Source organism: Cibotium barometz, chromosome 15 (assembly GCF_041138505.1).
Source record: "Cibotium barometz isolate CiBa-2024 chromosome 15, ASM4113850v1, whole genome shotgun sequence".
NCBI lineage: Eukaryota > Viridiplantae > Streptophyta > Polypodiopsida > Cyatheales > Cibotiaceae > Cibotium > Cibotium barometz.
In genome coordinates, this window is record NC_141060.1 from 16,657,258 (window position 1) to 16,676,586 (window position 19,329).

Genomic DNA, 19,329 nt, shown 5'->3' on the forward strand with positions numbered 1-19,329 from the left:
TATGTCTCCTTTCACTGTCTCTCCCTTCTCCTTTTTCCTCCCCCTCCTTACCGATTGTGCGCAAATGATAGAGCCCAGTGAGAATTGCAGGTGTTGTGTATGGGCAAGGGAAAAAGGTGTGCCCGTGGTCCTAATCACCTAGACCTGCCTAATCACTTAGAGACTTTTTCTTTCTTCTTTTTATTTTTTTATTTTTATTTTTTGTCCTCCTCTTGGGTGAGGACTTAAAAGTTGCTTATTGGTCAGCACCCCAAAAGAGGGTTTTGAACTAATTAGCCCATTTGGTGAGATTTTTGAGCTTACACTTGAGGTTGCCTTTGAGTGGCCGTATAATCTTTGATATTTGTGGCACTACGCCTTGGTTTGGTGATGAGGTTGAGGGGTGGGTTTGAGCTTCGTGGATGAGGCTGTTGTCGTTTGAAAGGACTGCTTCCCTTTACTCTTGTCGTTTGAAAGGACTGCTTGCTTGGCACACTTACCCATGGGTTGTGGGTGGGCAAGTCCGTAGGATTGAGTTGATGAAGAGGGGACTTGCTTCCTTATTTGTCACCAAACCATTTGCATTCATTGGATAGGTACTGGCTTGGTTTGTGTGGTTTGGGCCAACTTTTGAGGGTTATTCCTTGGGATCCAAATGATGGAGTTGCCATCATTGAAGCATTGGGCTTCTAAGAGATGTTTGGGCACCCATCGTTGCCGAGTGATGAGGGTCTATGGTTGACGAGGCTTCTTGGTTTCTTGTCGATAGGGCTTTGAGTTACGAGGAGGTCGTCGATGTTGAGGACAAGCTTTTGATTGTGGCTTGGAGAGCCACATGTGTATGTTGCCTTCATGGAAGCCTTGAGCTTTGAGCATGTTAGTTAGTAGGCACCCATCGTTGTTAGCTTCGTTGTGCTTGGGGTTGCCTAACCTTCGGCTGTTGGGTATTGTGTCGCAGCTCCTTGGGGAGTTATTGTGGTGGATGGAGCACATGTTGCATTCTTGGGTAGCCAGAGGTGAATGTTGCCTTCATAGTAGCCTTGTGCTCTTAGCAAGCAGCCGGGGACTAGCTAACATTGAAGTGTTTATGGTTGGTTTTTGTTGCCTTGGTTTACTTTTTGCTCTTGTGTTTTTGAGATGCCCGTTTTGCAATCCAAAGTTCTATGTAGTCATCGTAGAATCCTTGAGCTGCAAGAATATTCTTGGGCACCCACCATTAATTGTCATGATAGTGGAAAGAGATCGGGGTGCTTGCGGTGTGGATGGTCAAGGATGTAGCATTACAGGTGATTGTCGAATGAGGCTTGATTATTGTCGGTGTTGGATGGTGTTGATCGTGCCCTTTCGACCAGTTGTAGTGAGGCACGAGGTGTGGTAACAAGGGAGACGACTGGTGATGAGGATGGGACTTGAATGTGGAGGGCAGTCGAGGGTGAGGCTTTGTGTATGATTTCCTCTTGTGGACACAAGAGGACTGTGGCTTTTTTGCCGTTGACTTCCATGGTGTCCGTCTCTTCTCACAATTGCTAGCAGTGAGTGACATCAATCCACTCTTTTCCAATTATAATCCGGCCTTGGAGTGCTCCTGCATCTATGACATGAAATCTGCACTCCAACTGGTTATTTCCAATGGGTATTTTAGGAATGAAATACACAACACTCATTAGACGCATTTCATGTGAAATTTGAATATAAGTGTTTTCAGGTGTAAGTATGGGTTTTCCAAGAGTTTTCCATGCCTCCAAGAATATGAGATTGGTGTGGAACATAGGATATATGTGGGCTTGCCACCGTTGTACATCATCCTCAGTTGTGGGAGTCCAATCCATATTCTTGGTGGGTTTAGTTCTTGTGGTAGTTTGGGGGAACTGGAAGACTTACCAGTTTTTATGGGTGATGGAGTACCTTTTGTGGAAGCAATTGGTGCTCGCATAGGATCAGATATGATGGACTCCTCGCCCGAGAGGATCATCAGTACCTTTCCCTTAGGAAGCTCAAGGGTAGCTGAGTTAACTATACATGTGGCATTCTTGACCCCGTTCCCTCCAAGGATTACTACTTCTTTGGTCTCACCTGTGGGAACCACATAGAACTTACAAGCTAATGGGTCAAAGATAATATGTACCGTTTGTGTAAAAGACCCAAGACTTCTTATCCGTTTTCCGCTAGGCAGCTGAATTTTGGCATGAGCACTCTGAAGGGATGGTTTGCCTAGGGAGATCTATGTTTCCCATGACAAAAGATTGTGGCTAGTTGTGGGAGACAGCAAGGCACGCTTTCTTTGCATATTTATACCAAAGGGGAAATCTAACTATACCTGAAGGGTTACGGTTTCGTGTTGGGGAGCTACACTTACACTCAAGGTGTTAGGCGAGGCAAAGGCCTTGTAGGGTTCATGAAGGTATTGGGTGGTTTGGACCGCAAATTGCGTGCTGATTTTCCATTTTGGAAGTGTAGTTGGGTTTTTTATCCAGTCGTGGTCGTTTTCATCATCATTGATAGAAGCGGTCATGGATGGCTCCCGCGCATCATCAAGGATTTGATGTGACAAGCTTCGCAAACAAGGAGATCGTTAGTCCTAGATGTGGTCATAGAATCTTTGGCGAAGGGGCTGCACATCATGGGATGTGTCTTCCATGTACATAAGTTCACTTTGAGCATGCAATCCTATTTGCGGAGGTAGACGTGATCTGTGTCGCGGTCATGGACCAGTCATGTCAATCTCATGAAGGGTCTTCCAAGATGCTATCATAGCCACCGTGATGAAAATACATGACTACAAATGTGTGTTTGAAGCTCATGTCCTAGACTTTAATCTTGAGGTCCTTCACTAGGCCAAGTGGTTGTGCAGATGTCCCGTCCGCAAGCCGTACCATCAATTTGGTGGGATCAAGGGGTGGTTGTCCCTAGTTTTCCTAGCACGCCCTTGTGAGGATGCCTACGCCAGCACCCCCATCTAGGATGGCTGTGATTGCATGTCCATCATAGGAAATGGGTAGGGTTGCATTTGTGTCGTCACTTTCAAAGTAGTGACCCAACGCATTTACTCGAATTGTCGTTCGCTGCACCTTTGGGTTGTGGGTTTTTCTCACAAAGTAATTCAAGATGATGGGCTCAGATTATTCATTTGAGGAATCTGAGTTGTCCATCTCCTCTCTATGGGAGCCTATAGTTTTCATTCCATCCAATCCCTGAGGTCCCATAAATTCAGATTCCCTTTTAACAAGGTTCCAATAGACATTTTGGATTTGGGAGGAAAGAAAGTCTGATAAATTTGGATTCCCTCATGTTTAGGGGCCTGGTTCATAGGTTGAACCGACAATGATATATGCAAGTTCAATTCGGTCCTTATTTGACGGGTGTTGAGGTCGAGGACTTGGGTGTCGTAGGAGGGTAAAATACCTTAGCAAATTTTGTGTGGGCACCTTGTGAGTCCTTGTCGGACTCTGTGCCACTATTCGCCTTAAGTTCTTCAATGTGAACGTGGGATTTGGTCTTGGCCTCCTGTGGAATAGGCAATGGAGGGTTAGGAGAGGCAGAGGTGGGACAAGATCTTCATTTGTTAACGTCATGTTGGCGAACGGATCTTCCTCAGCGGTGTCAAGCATAAGATCGGGCTCCTACCTTACCTCGTGCGAAAGTTTAGGTTCTTTTCCTAGACATCGAGTATATATTTCGACAAGGGATTGCGTGTCCTTGGGTATTGGTGGATAGGACACGTGTAATGGCGGTTCTTCGAGTTGAGCCTAGCAGTCTCATACTAGTGCTTGGGCCTATTGAAGACGTTGCTTCTCCAAGATGGGGTTGGGATATGCGGCTAGTCGCCTTGGTAATTTGGCTTGATTCCTTGGGGCTGCTTGTGGGGGTGACATTGTGGCACGATCATCACTCTCGGAGGAGGATGATGTGGTCTTTGTTGAGCCACTACCACCACGGATGGTCACCTGCCGGATGGTCACCTGATCTGCACCTTTGCCAATGTGGTTGGAGCATTGTTTCTTTCTGGATATGGCACATTCGGTAGCTACAGTGTTGGACTGTTTTGGTTTCATGGCCTTCTTGAGTTTGGTCTGCAAAACAACCGTGTGACGACATTCAATGGGATAGTGGATATCTTCCCATGTTGAACGTTCAACATGTTGAGGGATGGCATACCATCGACCGTGGAGTTAGAAACTGATTTTGCAAAGGGAAATCCTTGAAGTAATGGTCTATCCCACAGCCATGACATTGTGGTGTCAATGGCATGCTTTTCTTCTCACACATCTTCTTAGGACATTGTCTTTACCCAGCTTATATAGTTCTCTAGCAATTAATAGATAAGGTGCAACAAGCTTGATAAGCCACCACGGTTTATGGTCCATGTGAGGCACAAGCAAAGGAAGATGATTGGGTGATGGGTGCCTCAAGGGTGTTGGAGCGCATGGGCTCCATGGGCTTAGCAATGGACTAGGTTTGGATCTTTCCATGATCAATGGGGTTTGCTTGAGAGGCAATGGTTGGAATGGAAAGATGGGCACCATAGAAGGTCGTGGTGGCGCTATGTGCAAGTGGGGGGGTTGGGGGCGGTGTCACCATTAATGTATAGTGCTCGGGAGGAGATGAGGGTAATGTTACAAATGAGCTTTAGGTTACCATTGGCTCAGTGGGGTGGAATGGCTTAATCGCATATTGTGATCGAGAAAGATCGCCCATTTGCACGCTTGATCAAAGGTTAAGGGGTCCTTCATTAGCAGATAGTTGTGAAGCCTTGGATTATGTAAACCTAAGAGGAAACGATCTATTAATTGCTTATCACTAAATTGTTTCCTTTTCTTCGCAACGCGAAGCAAGGTACTTAATGTGTGCAATGTAGTCGTGTAAGGTTTCCTTTAGTTTTTGTTCGAGTTGGAACAATTGGATAACGAGGCTCCATTTAGGTTTGTATGGTGTAAGTCCAAGAGTGAAGGCCTCTTTCACTCCTTTGAAAGTGCCTTTGCACCGAGGGTTCAAGGATTGGAACCATTGCACCACCTTGCCTTCAAGGCCGAGTCCAAAGATATGAACCTTTGTTGCGTCATTGAAAATTTCAAACGTATGATAGATTTAGTTAAAGACCTTTCGGTGGGATATGAGGTCTCCAACTCCGTGGAATTTTAGCATAAGTTTGAAGATTTTTGCCCACATTGGTTGTGTATGTGATGTCCGTGGATGCAATTGTTGTGCCACTCCCCTTCCGATAATAGCTCGTGCTAAGCTCACAAGGTCAATTTGGGGATCAAGGGAAGGTGTTATGTGGGTGGGGGTGGGAATAGGCCCGTGGTTATAGGAGGCACGTGTGTGCTCGGGGTGTCTATTCACGTTAAGGTGGATGTACGAAGGCGCACCACTAGAGGAGGGCTCTTCATAAATTGTTTTGCCCCCACGGCCAAACGTGTTTGGCATGGTGCCACATGTAAATGTACAATGGCCGATGGAATGGGGGCACTTGGGGCATACAACCATGATCTAAAGGTGTCCATGGTGTGCGTTGAGGCTTAGAAAATTTTCAACATTGCGCGCACGGATTAAAAATATAAGTTTTTTCTCTCTTTGTCCTTGCGGCGTGAACACACCCTTAAGGTGAAATAAGGTCTTTTTAGGTGTTTTGTGTGTGTAAAAACTACCCTAGTGAGTCAGGGAGGTAGACTTTAAGAACCTCTAAAGATTTAATTTTTTTGAAATTTTTTGGGGAATTTTTTTGCAGCGTACGTCTGTACACTTAGGAGTGAACGGCCGTGGCTTTAAGGTGTGAATGGTTGTGGCTTCGTGAAAGTACGACCATGGAAAAAAGAATTTACATATTTTTTTTCTTTTTTTGGGGGAAGCGTACATCCATATGCTTAAGAGTGTATGGCTATACGCTTAGGAGTGAATGTGGGCTTACTTTAGGTGTGAATGGTTGCAGCTTCGTGAAAGTACAATCATGGCAATTTTTTTATTTTTTTTTCGAAAAAAGTTTTTTGGGAAGCGTATGTCCATATGCTTAAGAGTGTACAGCCATACGCTTAGGAGTGAATGGCCATGGCTTTAGGTGTAAATGGCCATTGCTTTGTGAAAGTATGACTGTGGTAAAGTTTTTTTAATTTTTTTTTTCAAAAAAAGTTTTTTTTGGGAAACATACGTCTGTATGCTTAAGATTGTATGGCCATATGCGTAGGAGTGAACGGCTATGGTTGATAGAACCACCATCTATTCCACATGAGCATGAGAGGATTCTCGGATTTAGAGATCAGAACACGAGGCATAGCAAGAGGGAGAGGAGAAGCAAGAGGGAACGAGCGATTAGTACTAATCACACCCAAACCCTAATCCTAAGCATACCGCACATGCTAGATTAGAGTTACAAGAGAGAGGGAGAGAGAAAATTCCACTTCTATTGCATAAATGGGAGAATGACTTACAGACAAGAGAAATTGGCTTTTATAGTTCCAAGCCTTTTTCCACTAGGCCGCTCAGGAGTAAGTGATTAGAGGCACCCAAAACATAACTATAAGGCTTTTCTTTATGGTTTGGCCAACTGAATGAGATCCTCTTGTCTATCCTTTGAAGCTCAAGAATTGGGAGCGTCATTAGGGCATTTCCCTCATCAAATGACGGGATTTACAAGATAGTGCGGGTTCCCATTACATAAGTGTGCGGACATAGTTGTCATAGAAATTTGTTAACCATATGTGATTAACATCTATTCACTATTCGCCAGTTCAAGCCAAACAAGAGCATAACATGCTAAAAATAGCTAACATATAGTTATTGTGGAACGAGCTCAAGCATGGTATGTAGATTCTTTTATGTGTAAGAGCACAACCCTATGCTCAGATTTCAAAATAGGTTCAAGCTAGACAAGAGCATAACATGCTAAAAATAGCTAGCATATATTATGGAACGAGCTCAGGCTTGGTATGTAGATTCTTCTATGTGTTAAGAGCACAACCCTATACTCAGATTTCAAAATAGGTTCATTAAGATAAGTGTTCTAGAGCCAAGTATGAAAAACTGACCTCGCGCAATCTCTCAGAATCTTGTATGGAAAAGAAATGAGTTAACATGCATGTACTCTTGGGTGGGTACGGACTAGCTCTTTGCAATACCTTGTTTGAAATGAACTCGTAGGTTAGAAGTTATAGCCTCATACAAAATGCTCTTTTTCCAAGGAATCTAAATCCCAGACTTAGTGAAATTTGATTCTTTTACCACCATAAAAGAACCTGAAGAAGGCCTAACGACTCTGAAACTTATCCAAATTGCATTGAGTGTGGCAGGTGGTATGTTTGGAGTGTTAAGCATAGTGTGGATGCTTTAACACTAATTTCTAAAGAAGTTTTGCTAATTTTAGCAATAATTGCTAAAAATAGCTAGTAACTTTATTGTGTCGAAACCAGACCTGATTTAGTATGTGGGTAGCCCAAGCCACCATCCTACCACCGTGTATGCTTAGTTTCTAGTATCTCACTCCAAATAGGGAGAAATAAGGAGCATGGAAAACTCATGGGAAATCCTGATTTTCTAGGGTGAATCGTAGTTTTTGTGTGTCGAATAGGGGATCAGACTCGATAAGACTAGGGTATATGTTAACTTTTCATGTGCAAGTTCATGTTTCGTACAGGTATCTAGGGTGCTCGCTAGAAGCAAGCATGGAAAACTAGCATGTTGAAGGTTTGGGGCCTACAGAAATGTGCCGAAATTATTGCTAGCGTTTGCTAACATGGGGTTGGTTCAGAATAAGCTACAATTTTGGCTTGAATCTATGAATCTGATAATTGGTGACAAAAAGAAAGAAAAGATTTAACAAACATATGCAAGAATGCATCTCATGGCTTGCACATTGAGTTATAAAACACATTCTAACATGAGAAACCATATATTACAAACATATTTATATAGGGGACCCTACTTTTGTGGGATATTGCATGGGATTAATCAAATTAAAAATTAATTGTCCATATTTCTTAAAGTAAAAAGGTGGTCATGTAGATTGTTATGTAATATTTTACTCAAAATATAGTGTATTATGTTGCACTACTCTTATGTTAATGAATGCACAATTCCATGGCATTACAATTCTCATGAAATATACTTCCATGGAGTTGTTTCCTTGTCAACATATTTAACTCACAAGATGTGAACAAGGGAAAAAAACTATAACTTTCATAGTGTTGGTCAAACATGATGTTTTCAAGACAAAGATCCTTTAGTGGTGACGCACATCGAGAAAATGACGCAACTCTCCAAAAATACACAAATTATATTGATGACCAAATAACCAAAATTTGAAATCAAATCATTAGTTAGACTTACATAGATCTCTCTTTCCACCCATTCAGATTTTAGTGAGGTTTAGTCTAGCTAGAAGAACTAAGCTAGGTAAAAAACATTAGGGCACCATTTATTTAAGTTAAATACTTTTGAATTTAAAGCAAGAACATCTTGTTCCCTATTTTAAAAAAACTTTTGCATGTAGTTTTCCATATTTATGGTTAGAATCTTTAATTGACTAAATCAAGTTTTTGTGATGATAAAGTAGAAAATACAAATAAATTTAAGCATGGCTCTAAACCCATGAGCTAGCTTATGTCTATAAACCTAGGTTACACCTATATTACGTATCCTCAAAAAATATATATGGGACAAAGATTAAACTTGGCTTTTCCTTTAACTCTATTAATAAGTCTTAACAATCCTCTCCTCCCTCCTACTCCTCCACTTACTATTCTTGCCTTCCCCTTTTTGAGGCAACCTAAGTGGGTGATCACTTTGAATATTAGCATTATAAGCACAAATTTGGCATCCTATCACATGCCATCAGTTCCTTTAGGCCATACTCTATCTAGAATAAGGTGCTAAGACTACTTAATTGCACAATCATGAAGTTGCATATAGGCCCTATGTGAAAAATGAACAAAAGAAATTACGAGTCAATATGTTTTTATGGATTGATAGTGCCATGTAAAATCTTGGTTGTTAGTCTTAGTTTCTTTCACACCTTTTCCATAAAAGAGAAAATGACAAAACTCTTGTAAGCCATTACTTTTACATCTATGTTCTAGTTTTCACGCCCTTGTGTGAACTTTGGTGTATGATTTCAAAAGGGGGCATCGCCAAAATTTTCCTCCTACGCATAACTTCCTTCAAGTTTCCATAAGGGTCAACTCTTGACCATTGTAGTTGGTCAAAATTTTGTGTACATCACCATTTCCTTGATCATCTTAGAGTGATGTTGAGCCCATGTTCATGTTCATCAAGTGTTCATCTTTTTGCATGCTAACTTACGGTGTTCATCATGTTCATCGAGTGTTCATCTTTTTGCATGCCCACATGCTAACTTAAGGTGTGCAAATGTCTTTAGCCAAAAGGACTCTTTGTATGCCAATTTATGCTCCTATGCTACCTTTCACTAGTTTGGACCATTTCTAAGGGCATGCCCACATTTGGAGCTATTTTGGTAGAATTTGTTAAAGGAATATCACTTCCTATAATGATAAAATAAAATATGTTAGCTAGTTGAGGTTGTCACACTTTGAGATGTTTCTTTGACTTGTACATGACAAATCGGTGTGCATGTTTGGTTGATGATTCTTAAAGTCCCAAATATTAAGGATATCAACTTCTTTAAACTCTTCATCATCAAGATGAATCGGGCTTCCCTAAGGAGAGGCCCAAATGAGCCGTGCTAGGATTAACAACGTTTTATGAAGGAGTGCCACGTAACCTATTTGGCAAATATTAATGGAGAATGAAAGTTGAAGTGGTTATCATTTACAAAATGGATGATTACGAAACCAATGTACCTTTATATGTATGCCAATGGGGGAACTTATTTTCATGGTTACACATTTCTAAAGGAAACGAGAATTACATTACAAGTTACTTCTCTTGGCCATGAGATCTTTAAACACTATGCAAAAGATCTTGGCCATGAGAATGCTTGACCTAGCTAACCGTCCATGCTTGAAAATAATGTGAGCTAGTTGTAGACAATCAAAGGAAAATTTTGATAACTTGGATTTTATGGAGAGCTCTTGGCAAGCAAACATTTTCTTTTTCAATGCAACCACTTTTCCCTCAAAGACATGCTAGTCAAGTCGCCCCCACCCTACCATCACCATAACAAGAACAATAAGAGAATAATAATAGTTTCAAGTTCTTTTGTTGATTTCACAATGAACTTTGAACTTTCAATATGTTTTCACAAATGACATCCATGTACTTTGAACTCTCAATGTGTTTTCAGAAATGGCATCCATGTACATTGAATTATCATGTGTTTCCAGAAATATCATCCATGTATATTGAATTATCAATTTATTTTTGTCATTTTCACAAATGACATTTATGTACTTTGAATAATTATTGTGTTTGTTGTTGGGGCCTTTGCAATATCCTCTCTCCTCAACGATCTCTTTGGCTTACAAGTGAGTGAAAGAATGGAGTACCAAAGGACAACAAGCCACCACGAGATTCTCATATTAATGTTTGGATGTTAGGTTACGGATACTAAATCTAGAAGCACCTCATGCATATACAAAATTAGAAGAGCCCTCCACTATTGATGCTATATGGGTTGCATGAAAGAAACCCCATGGTTGAAATAAAACTCCTTTGAGATCATGGCCATGGAAATAGTCATAAATAGGGGAACTGTAATAGACCACATGAAATAGAGAGCTGCACATTAAGGACTTAAATAGTGGGTCATATGAAATAGAGAGTTGCACGTTAAGAACTTGATCTCAAATATGAGGATCCTAATGCAATGCCCCCCTTAAAACATAGCTTGGCCAAGAAATTTGATGTGTAAATCCCCTTAATGTTGCTAATATCTCCAAGATGTGTAGGTACAAACGTCCATGCCATACCATTGCAACAACATGAAGTACACTTACTTTTTAAGGCATATTTTCCATAAAGTCCTAGAATAAGAGTTTTTGAATCTCATCACTTGAAAATCTTAGAAATGTTATAACTTTAGTAACAGAAGGCTATTTGTTTCCCCTCAAATACTCAAAAGGTAAAAAAAGCTTCAAGCCATATGGGGGTGGGGGTTCTAAAAATACATATTACACCAAACAATAGAAGAAAAGAGTGCAAGGATCTCCATTATCTATCCTTGTTAGTGCCCTCTATTTGTTGTGTAGCTAGCCTCTTAGAGTTGAGTGGCACTAGAAACCTATGAATAGAGACTTATGAAGTATCTTTTTTTAATTGGGGAAGATGCTACATATATTTATATAAATAAGAGGACCTAGACTTATCTTGTATTGCATAGATGTACATGCCAAAAAACCTAAGGCAACTTGTGTCCATCAAAAAAACATTACAAGGTCTCTTCATGGACTATAGATGAAGGCATTTTTTAATCTTGTTGGAAAACAATAGAGTTTAAAAAGACGCATGAAGCTGCAAGAACTAGAACTCGTGTTTTTTTTCTTTCGTGTTGAGAACATGTCTTGAAGCCCTTCATTCAACGCAGCACTTATGGCTTGTTTAAACATGGATTGAAAGAAGTATTTGGTTTCTTGAAAATGGGCTAAGGCCCCAAAACCTATAAGGGTTTTGGTGATTGCAAGATTGAGCCTTGCTTTTGGGGTAGTGGTTAAACTTGCATCCATTGATAAGGCTACCATTGGGAAGGCTAGCATTTGTCTGAGCCCACGAGCTCATTATGAGTCTCATGGAAGTCACCTTGTATGAACGTACGCTACTACGCCAGATTGATGGAGTGGGTGTTGTGAAGCCACCCTAAAAAATGAGTTGCCTTGGGTTGGGTTCAAAAAGGCAGTGGAAACCCTTGTGAACCGCATGGCAATCACTCGGCTCACAAAGGTAGGAGGCTGGAAAGGCAGAGGGAGCTTTCATTCTTTGCAAAATGTCAAACTTGAACTTGTAACAGTTGGTTGACAAGCTAACACCTTGACCAATTGGATAGGTCTGTTTGCTTAATACAATGTTTAGGTCTCAACAAGGAACCAAGGGCTTGTTCTCGTGATTTTTGGAAAGCCCATTGGTGGAGTCGTATTTGCACCCATAATTAATTCTATGAAGCCAAAGGAGTGACAATGCTGTAACATGTCTAAAAAAAAATATGAAAGAGGTCTGGAGAGGCTACTAGGTGAAGAATACCACCGGAGGTATATTTGAACAACTAGTGAGAGGGCCTCATGTGGAAGTAACATTGTGGGACAGCGTTGGCGGTGTTGGAAAGCGTGAGAACAGGCCCCAAGGGAGAGCTTCCATGATCATGTGTGGTGCATTGATAGCATGATAAATAGTGAGGCGTGATAACCCATCGAGACTTTTAGGATTCGGGGGGGACCTTTTGGATGACCTTTGGGTCCACGTGGAACGTCGATGATTCTAGCACTAGGAAGCACCTCCTTAGCCCTTAACACCACCATTTTTGCTCTCACTGTGAATGGAACAGTTTCTTCTGGCTAGCATGAGCTCGCCTTCTGCCCACCACGCCCCCCCTCCTCCCAACGACCCCCACAGACGCACAAAGAAAACCCTGCAATTCGCTCACGCGCTTGTTGCTGAAGATGACGACGACGACGACGACGACGACGGCGTCTCCTACACCAGCATGCCCCTGGTTTCCCCTCATCATAACCATCGCCCTGCCCCTTCCATGGCCTCTTCATATAATCATCTGCAGACTGCTAAAGGTATGGACACCCTGCTTCCCTTGTGCAGGCCATGGTAGCTGCCATAGCCAGTGGCCGCGATGAGTCCTCTGAGAAGGCGTTAGTTTCCTTAGGGTTTGATTGCATGCATGGCAGTTCTTTAGCAGCTTCTGCTTGTGCTACAGAGAACGAAAAGAAAGGCGAAGAGGAAAGAGAAGGTGTAGCCGCTATGGTGAAGAGAAGCCAGCAGCAGCAGCCACTTGCCCTGGTGGAGGCGGGGGCAGGGGCTGGCGTTCTTGCAAAGAAAAGCTCAAGGATCTCGTCAAAGGACAGACACACGAAGGTGGATGGGAGAGGGAGGCGTATCCGCTTGCCGGTCATGTGCGCCGCGCGAGTCTTTCAGCTTACGCGGGAGCTCGGCCACAAGTCGGATGGAGAGACCATAGAGTGGCTTCTCCGGCAGGCGGAGCCCTCCATCATCGCTGCCACAGGCACAGGTACGATTCCTGCTTCCATGGTATTGAGCTCCGGTTCTTTGCCGCACAAACAGCACTTCGTGCAAGGTCAGAGAACCAATTTTAATGGGCTCGCACTGCCCCCTCAGCTCTTCCTTGCAAAGAAAGAGATGGGAGAAACCCAAGATGCAGAACCTCTGCACAGAGAAGATGTTCATGATACAAAACCTAGCTTGGAAACCCATGGCAGCAGCAGTGGTGGTGGTTTTGTGGGCCTTCATTGGCTTACTGAAAGGGGACCCCCTCCTGAAGTAGCTTTGCGTAGCAAGAAGAAAAGAAAGAAGGTCAAGAACACAACCTTTTCGCCTTCTCACCCTGTCAAGAAAGAGGCGTACCATGGGGACGATGATGATGATGCACTACATCTTGACGATGAGGATGATGATGATGAAGCAGTAAGGAGTTCTGTTTTTCCCACTGCTAAACGGGCGGCCATTTCTTTCCATCCTGCTACAGCCACAGTTGAAGCAGGCGGAGGAGTAGCAGCAGGGATGAGCTCTTCAGCAGGTGTAATGTGGAGCAACAGCGCAATTTGGAATGTCCCTTTGGTTGTCCCCACTGGCATGGCTTCTCTGTTGATGCCTAGAGGTGGCTTCTCTGCAAGCTTGGGCTTAGATGCCCCCCATCATCCTTTCCTCATGCCCACCTCCTCCTCCTTCATAACCCCTCATCATCCATTCCTCTCACAGCATCGAAAGGAGCAGGGGCAACACAGTACTGTCACTTTTCCCAGGTCTGTCTCAGTGGAAAAAAGTGGCCATTTGATGGCATCCCATCATCAGCTGCCACATTATCATCAGCAGGAGCAAGTGACTTCAGACCATGATCAACATCATCACCATCAGCTGGAGCAACACGACGAAGACACTGGAGAGGAGACCTTGACAAGCTCTCAGTAGTGTGAGCATAACAGCTATTTAGTTATCAATTACAAATGTGTGCAGTGAGAACCACATTATTTGTGTGTACAGTGCAAGGGGTTTGCATGTATACCATGCTTTAAGGTGGTTCCTCTACCCAACAAGTTGTGCATGTATGGGATAGGAATATGACTAAGTGGAGTTTCAAAGTCAAAAGCAGTGGAGTTTAAGAGTGAAAAGCTGGTTTTCTGCATTTTGGGTACTTCAACATGTGAGAAGGGAAAAGGCAGTGTTACATGATGAGGTCCAAGCTGTGTACATTCCTTTTTGAAGTGAATTCCGTTGATCTCTAGCCATTTTCTTTGGAGTCTTAACATATGCAGATGTTGTAAGGTATCCCTTCTTTCTTCACAGTATTTTGTACTCTGGATTAGATATACAAAAGAAAAATAAGGAATCTGCTTGCACTTAGCATTGAGATTCACTAAAGCTGCGGTGGTGGAGATTTTGAGAGGCACCTCTTTGAGATTCATGGTTGCATAAGCTGGTTCCTAGACAAAGCAAGTTTTTGAGCACAACTAGACTTTGAGAATGTGCGCTATTGTTCTGATCCAAGGTAAGGCGTTGGCACTAGATTAAAGCTTAAGGGACTGGCCCTCTTAATGGTTAGGGTTTAATCCCACCTTCTTTTTGCCTTGATTGTGTTGCAAGGGATGCTGCAATGCAATATTTTAAAATGCCCTTTACATGAGATTGAGCTATGCTTTAGCAGTATACAGTTGAATTGCGCAATGTAAGATGAACATCATGGTGCTCAATGGCACTGGCTTTTGCTGGCTGCTTGTAGCATCATTAACCTGGATTGCTGGTTTCTTGTGTCATGCCATTTTCATCGCCTTTCAAATGTCTCTCAAGTTACTGTCAAGTTGCCTTGGCTGCCATTGACACATTATCAGAGGTTATATGCTAGATTAAGTCGAAGGTTTTGTCTCTACAGTGTTGAGGGAGGCTTGAAATAGTGAGACCTTGCAGTAATGACTTCTTCCTGTTGGGACCCACCAATTTTTCTTTTTCCTCTCTTCTTCTGCCACCTAGTAAGAGGAGTAAATAGTTATGATCTGATATGCTAGACCTGCTCCTACCAGCCTGGTGGAGCCTCTCTCATGCACACAATCTTCAAGCCAAACTCTTGGTCTAAAGTTGGCGACATGCATGGTCTGCATCAGTGTCCTAGCAATGCAAGTAGGTCCTGTGCTGTGAATGGTGTGGTTGTCTGCTCAGATTTATTGGGTAGATGCCCAATCAGATGAATTGGTAGATACACATGAGTATACCCTTCTGGAGCTTCAGTGTGGAAGTCGCGTAATATAGGCAGGCTGGGATCATTCTTGTGATAGTGTATGCAAACGTGAGATGCAAGGCTACACCTGTGCTGCATGGTCTTTGATGTAGGTTCCGAGGTGTAACCCTTGAGCACTTAAATTAGAGAGGTCCATATTTATCACTGGTGTTTGGAGTGTGTTGCCAAATTTTAGGCTTCAGGTGTTACCAAGCTCTAAGTTGATTGGCTGCAGGTTTGGCTGTGATGAGTGGTAACTATTGCAGGCAGAGCATTTGTGAAGATTGAACGGGTTGTAATATGTACATTGCAAGCCTGCAAGGCGGTGGGTCTCTCTTAACTCTTGCAACAATGGGTCTCTCTGACCTCTCCTGATAAGGTACTTGCTTATTTCCATCAATCCATAATTTTATAATCTTGCAAACCCTATCTCCTTTCCTTGACCACACCCCAAATTATCACAGCCAACAAGGTTCATACCGAGGGTTGTCAAAACTTTTAACGTTGGTGCTTGAAATGCTTTGTTCAAGCACAGGTGGGTAGGTGTCGGCAGCTGTGGTCATCATTGGTGAAGGCTATTAAAATCGCATTTGTGAAAGTGCAGTTGTGGCCAGATTGTAGATGTTAGCAGCTGTGCCTGTCGGTGAGGGCTGTTAAAAGTGTACATTGCAAGCCTCTAATGAATCAGCATTCAAAGTGGCTCTTGCTCAAATATGTAAACCTTTCCATCCGACAAAGTACTCAGTTCCACCTTTCCTCATTTTGGATATTTTTCATTGAGAGCTTTTTTTAAATTATAATTTTTTATAAAGTGGTATGTTGAGGTGATATGCTAGAGTCCGTCTTTTTATTCATCATGTTGCACCGGGGGCTATAATGAGCAGGGCCGAAACATGATGTCAGCATGGGACTTCGACCAGATTGTAGATGTTAGCAGCTGTGCCCGTCGGTGAGGGCTGTTAAAAGTGTACATTGCAAGCCTCTCTAATGAATCAGCATTCAAAGTGGCTCTTGCCGAAATATGTAAACCTTTCCATTCGACAAAGTACTCAGTTCCACCTTTGCTCATTTTGGATATTTTTCATTGAGAGCTTTTTTTTAAATTATAAATTTTTTTATAAAGTGGTATGTTGAGGTGATGTGCTAGAGTCTGGCTTTTTATTCATCACGTGTTGCACTGGGGGCTATAATGAGCGGGGCCGAAACACGATCTCAGCATGGGACTTTGACCCCCTAACCACTCGGACTCACTCACTAGGAAGCTTTTGCTTCTGTAATCAAGAACTTCCTTTCGAGCCGACTGACCCTTTTTTGCATTGAAGGCATTGCTGTAGATTCTTACAAACAGGTGGAAAATCAAACTCATGGGCTAGCTTTCCTGTTTTGTGAGTATTCTTAAAAGGTTCATATTAGCTGGGTGCAATTTTGTTCCTCTAGAGATGACATTATGAAGGGCTACAAGCTCAACAAACCATAGCCTCCTTGAAAGATTCTATAGGTCAGCATATTATTTCAATCTTTTGTAAGCGGTGCTCGTCTTGGCTTGCTTGGTCTTCAAGATATCCTCTCAAGACGTGGCAAAAATGCTTGAGCATTGGCACACTTTGTCTCGTACATTCAAATTCACACGCTGAGTAGGCTCATATTCAGAGAGAGCATAGAAGATGACGGCCCTGTGGGCATCTGCAAGTTGAAGCTAGTCTTCCCTCCAAGTTTTTTAATGCAGTTGTGTGATAGGATGTGACTTATTGATTCACCTCTTCACTTTGTCTTGTGTCAGGATGAAAGTTGCACCGAGACACAATGTAGTTCCTACAGGTGACAGGTTTTGTGTGGTCTTCCATCAGAGGAAAAGGTTAATTATAACCATACTTGTGACCAGGATTACTCGGGGGTCAAATGTGTGGTCTTCCATAGACGAAAAGTTAATTAGAAACCATACCTGTGACGAGCATTATTGGAACTTACGGGTTGAACAATGAGAATTATATATCCTTTTTATACACAGAAGCTTGAAATATCTGCTCTCATCTGGGTTTTTTTCTTCTCCATGAATGAGTCAATTGGTTGTCTTTCTCACATACTATCTTATGAGAAGAGTTGGCATTTTCCCCACTTCCATTAGTGGTCTCATATGCAATCAAGGATGCATCATTAGTAATTCTATCAACCATGACTGTCTGTGATCAGCAGGAATCAAGAGATGTGGGTCTTTACCTTGTTTGTATACATAATATGTTTATCTTTTATGACAATATATTTAGTAAATAGAATTTATGCTGAATTAGATGTTGCCTTGATTCGTACGAATTGATAAAAAAGTCATAATTTTATTTAAAAAAGTTGCTAATTCCTCGATTTAAATTGGTGAACTGATTTTTTTCACAAATGCTTCGCAATGAAAGAATGCTTTCCCCATAAAAGTCGAGGCTTTTCATACGCATTCTCTAGATTGCTATCACCTTGCTTTTTAGGTTAAAAAACCTTTGAAAATTTAATTAGTATTTAATTTAGTTTAATTTATTTTTGTTGTAAATATTAAATAAGATAAAAGCGCTTCTTATTTATTATCTTTGTAGTTATAAATTTAAAATGTTTTATTTACTTCAAAAAAAAAAAATCAAATTACTTTTGATTTTTTATAAATCATTTTGTGATACATCCTATTAAGTTTGTGCTTACACATCTTGAGTCTTTTTGAGTTGATTTGTGACAATTCATTATTTTAATAAAATAGTTTGAACTATGCATTTTGATCTCTTGTGAGTCAATTTGTGTGCATATGCCAATTTCTTGTAGCTTTTGTACACATTTGGGGCTTAGTTTGCAAAAAATAACACTTTTGATCTTTATAGATCTTTTTTTTGTGTACATATTATACTTCCTTGTGGTGTAGACTTGTCTTTAAAATAAAGACAAATTTAACACACTTTTGTGTGTCTTTTTTTGTGTGCACATTTCGATATCTTGTTTTATGCTACCTTGACTAATGCCGTGCTGGAATAACATTTATAATTACGCACACTCTCTCTCTCTCTCTCTCTCTCTCTCTCTCTCTCTCTCTATATATATATGTATATAACCTTTTTGGGATTAAATGCGATCTTTTTTGAGAGAAAGTATGTATATTTGCAAAATTTGGAATAAATTTTTTCATATGATTTTATGTTTATTTTTATTAAAATACTCGGCTTTTAAATTGAAACCCAAAATTTTACCAGGATACACGTATCCTAGGTTTTATTGTCATATACAATCTATCTTAAGCACATCCTAGCTCCTTCTGTCATACACGAATACACATCTTAGATTAGATGCATCCTACATCTAGATTAAGTGATTCACATAAAATGAAAATAATTTCTCACATGCCATACCTTGTTACATTTCAATTTCTCTATTGATGTCATATAATTTAGCTATCTAAAGTAGAGCTCTGTTATTCCACTGATAGTGCCATCATGCACTGAGTGTTGAAGATGGAGTAAAATTTACTCCAAATTGCCTTTGAAATCAAAGCAAATGCAAATTTCTATGATCTTTTGTAATATGAGAAATGAGGATTTGTTTTCTTGATTACAAGATTCCTAAATCTCCTCATCAATGATGGATAAACGGAAAGCTATAGTAAAAGAACCTTCACCACCAATTAAAAGAACCTTCACCACCAATTATAGGACGATTGGACACTCTAAAGGTATCTGTGGATGCCCTTGACACTTTATAGTTACAGGACAGGACCATTGGACACTCTAAAGTTATATGAGGATACCCTTGACACTTTAGCCACATTGGAGAAGTTGAGAGTAGTGACAAAGATGTTTCAAAGATACTAGTGCCATATACTAGAGTGACAAAGATGTTGCAAAGGTACGAGTGGCAACAAACACCTACTGTCCTAGCTTAAGCTTCAACAATTGCTGCTTAAGCAAATGGGCTAAACCAACCATCCGAGAGCAACTTTTTGCACACTCAAGCAAAATAAAGCTCATACCTAG

General features: G+C 41.4%; 1 protein-coding gene across 10 annotated transcripts; it reads left to right on the plus strand.

Annotated features, from left to right (window-relative positions):
- The first annotated feature begins 12,347 nt into the window (after positions 1-12,347).
- LOC147631015 (uncharacterized) lies at positions 12,348-16,470 on the plus strand. Of its 10 annotated transcripts, XR_015267511.1 has the most exons (5): positions 12,348-12,659; positions 12,803-14,385; positions 15,567-15,710; positions 15,936-16,046; positions 16,168-16,470. XR_015267511.1 is itself a non-coding variant. In XM_086809348.1 (2 exons), the coding sequence occupies exons 1-2, from the start codon at positions 12,410-12,412 to the stop codon at positions 14,029-14,031; spliced, it is 1,479 nt and encodes a 492-aa protein (XP_086665474.1). In that variant the 5' UTR covers positions 12,348-12,409; the 3' UTR covers positions 14,032-16,470. The 10 variants fall into 10 exon arrangements, 1 of the variants encoding a protein (XP_086665474.1); XR_015267507.1 differs by having other exon boundaries at positions 15,936-16,470; XR_015267512.1 differs by having other exon boundaries at positions 15,598-15,710; positions 15,936-16,470.
- Positions 16,471-19,329: the final 2,859 nt, after the last annotated feature.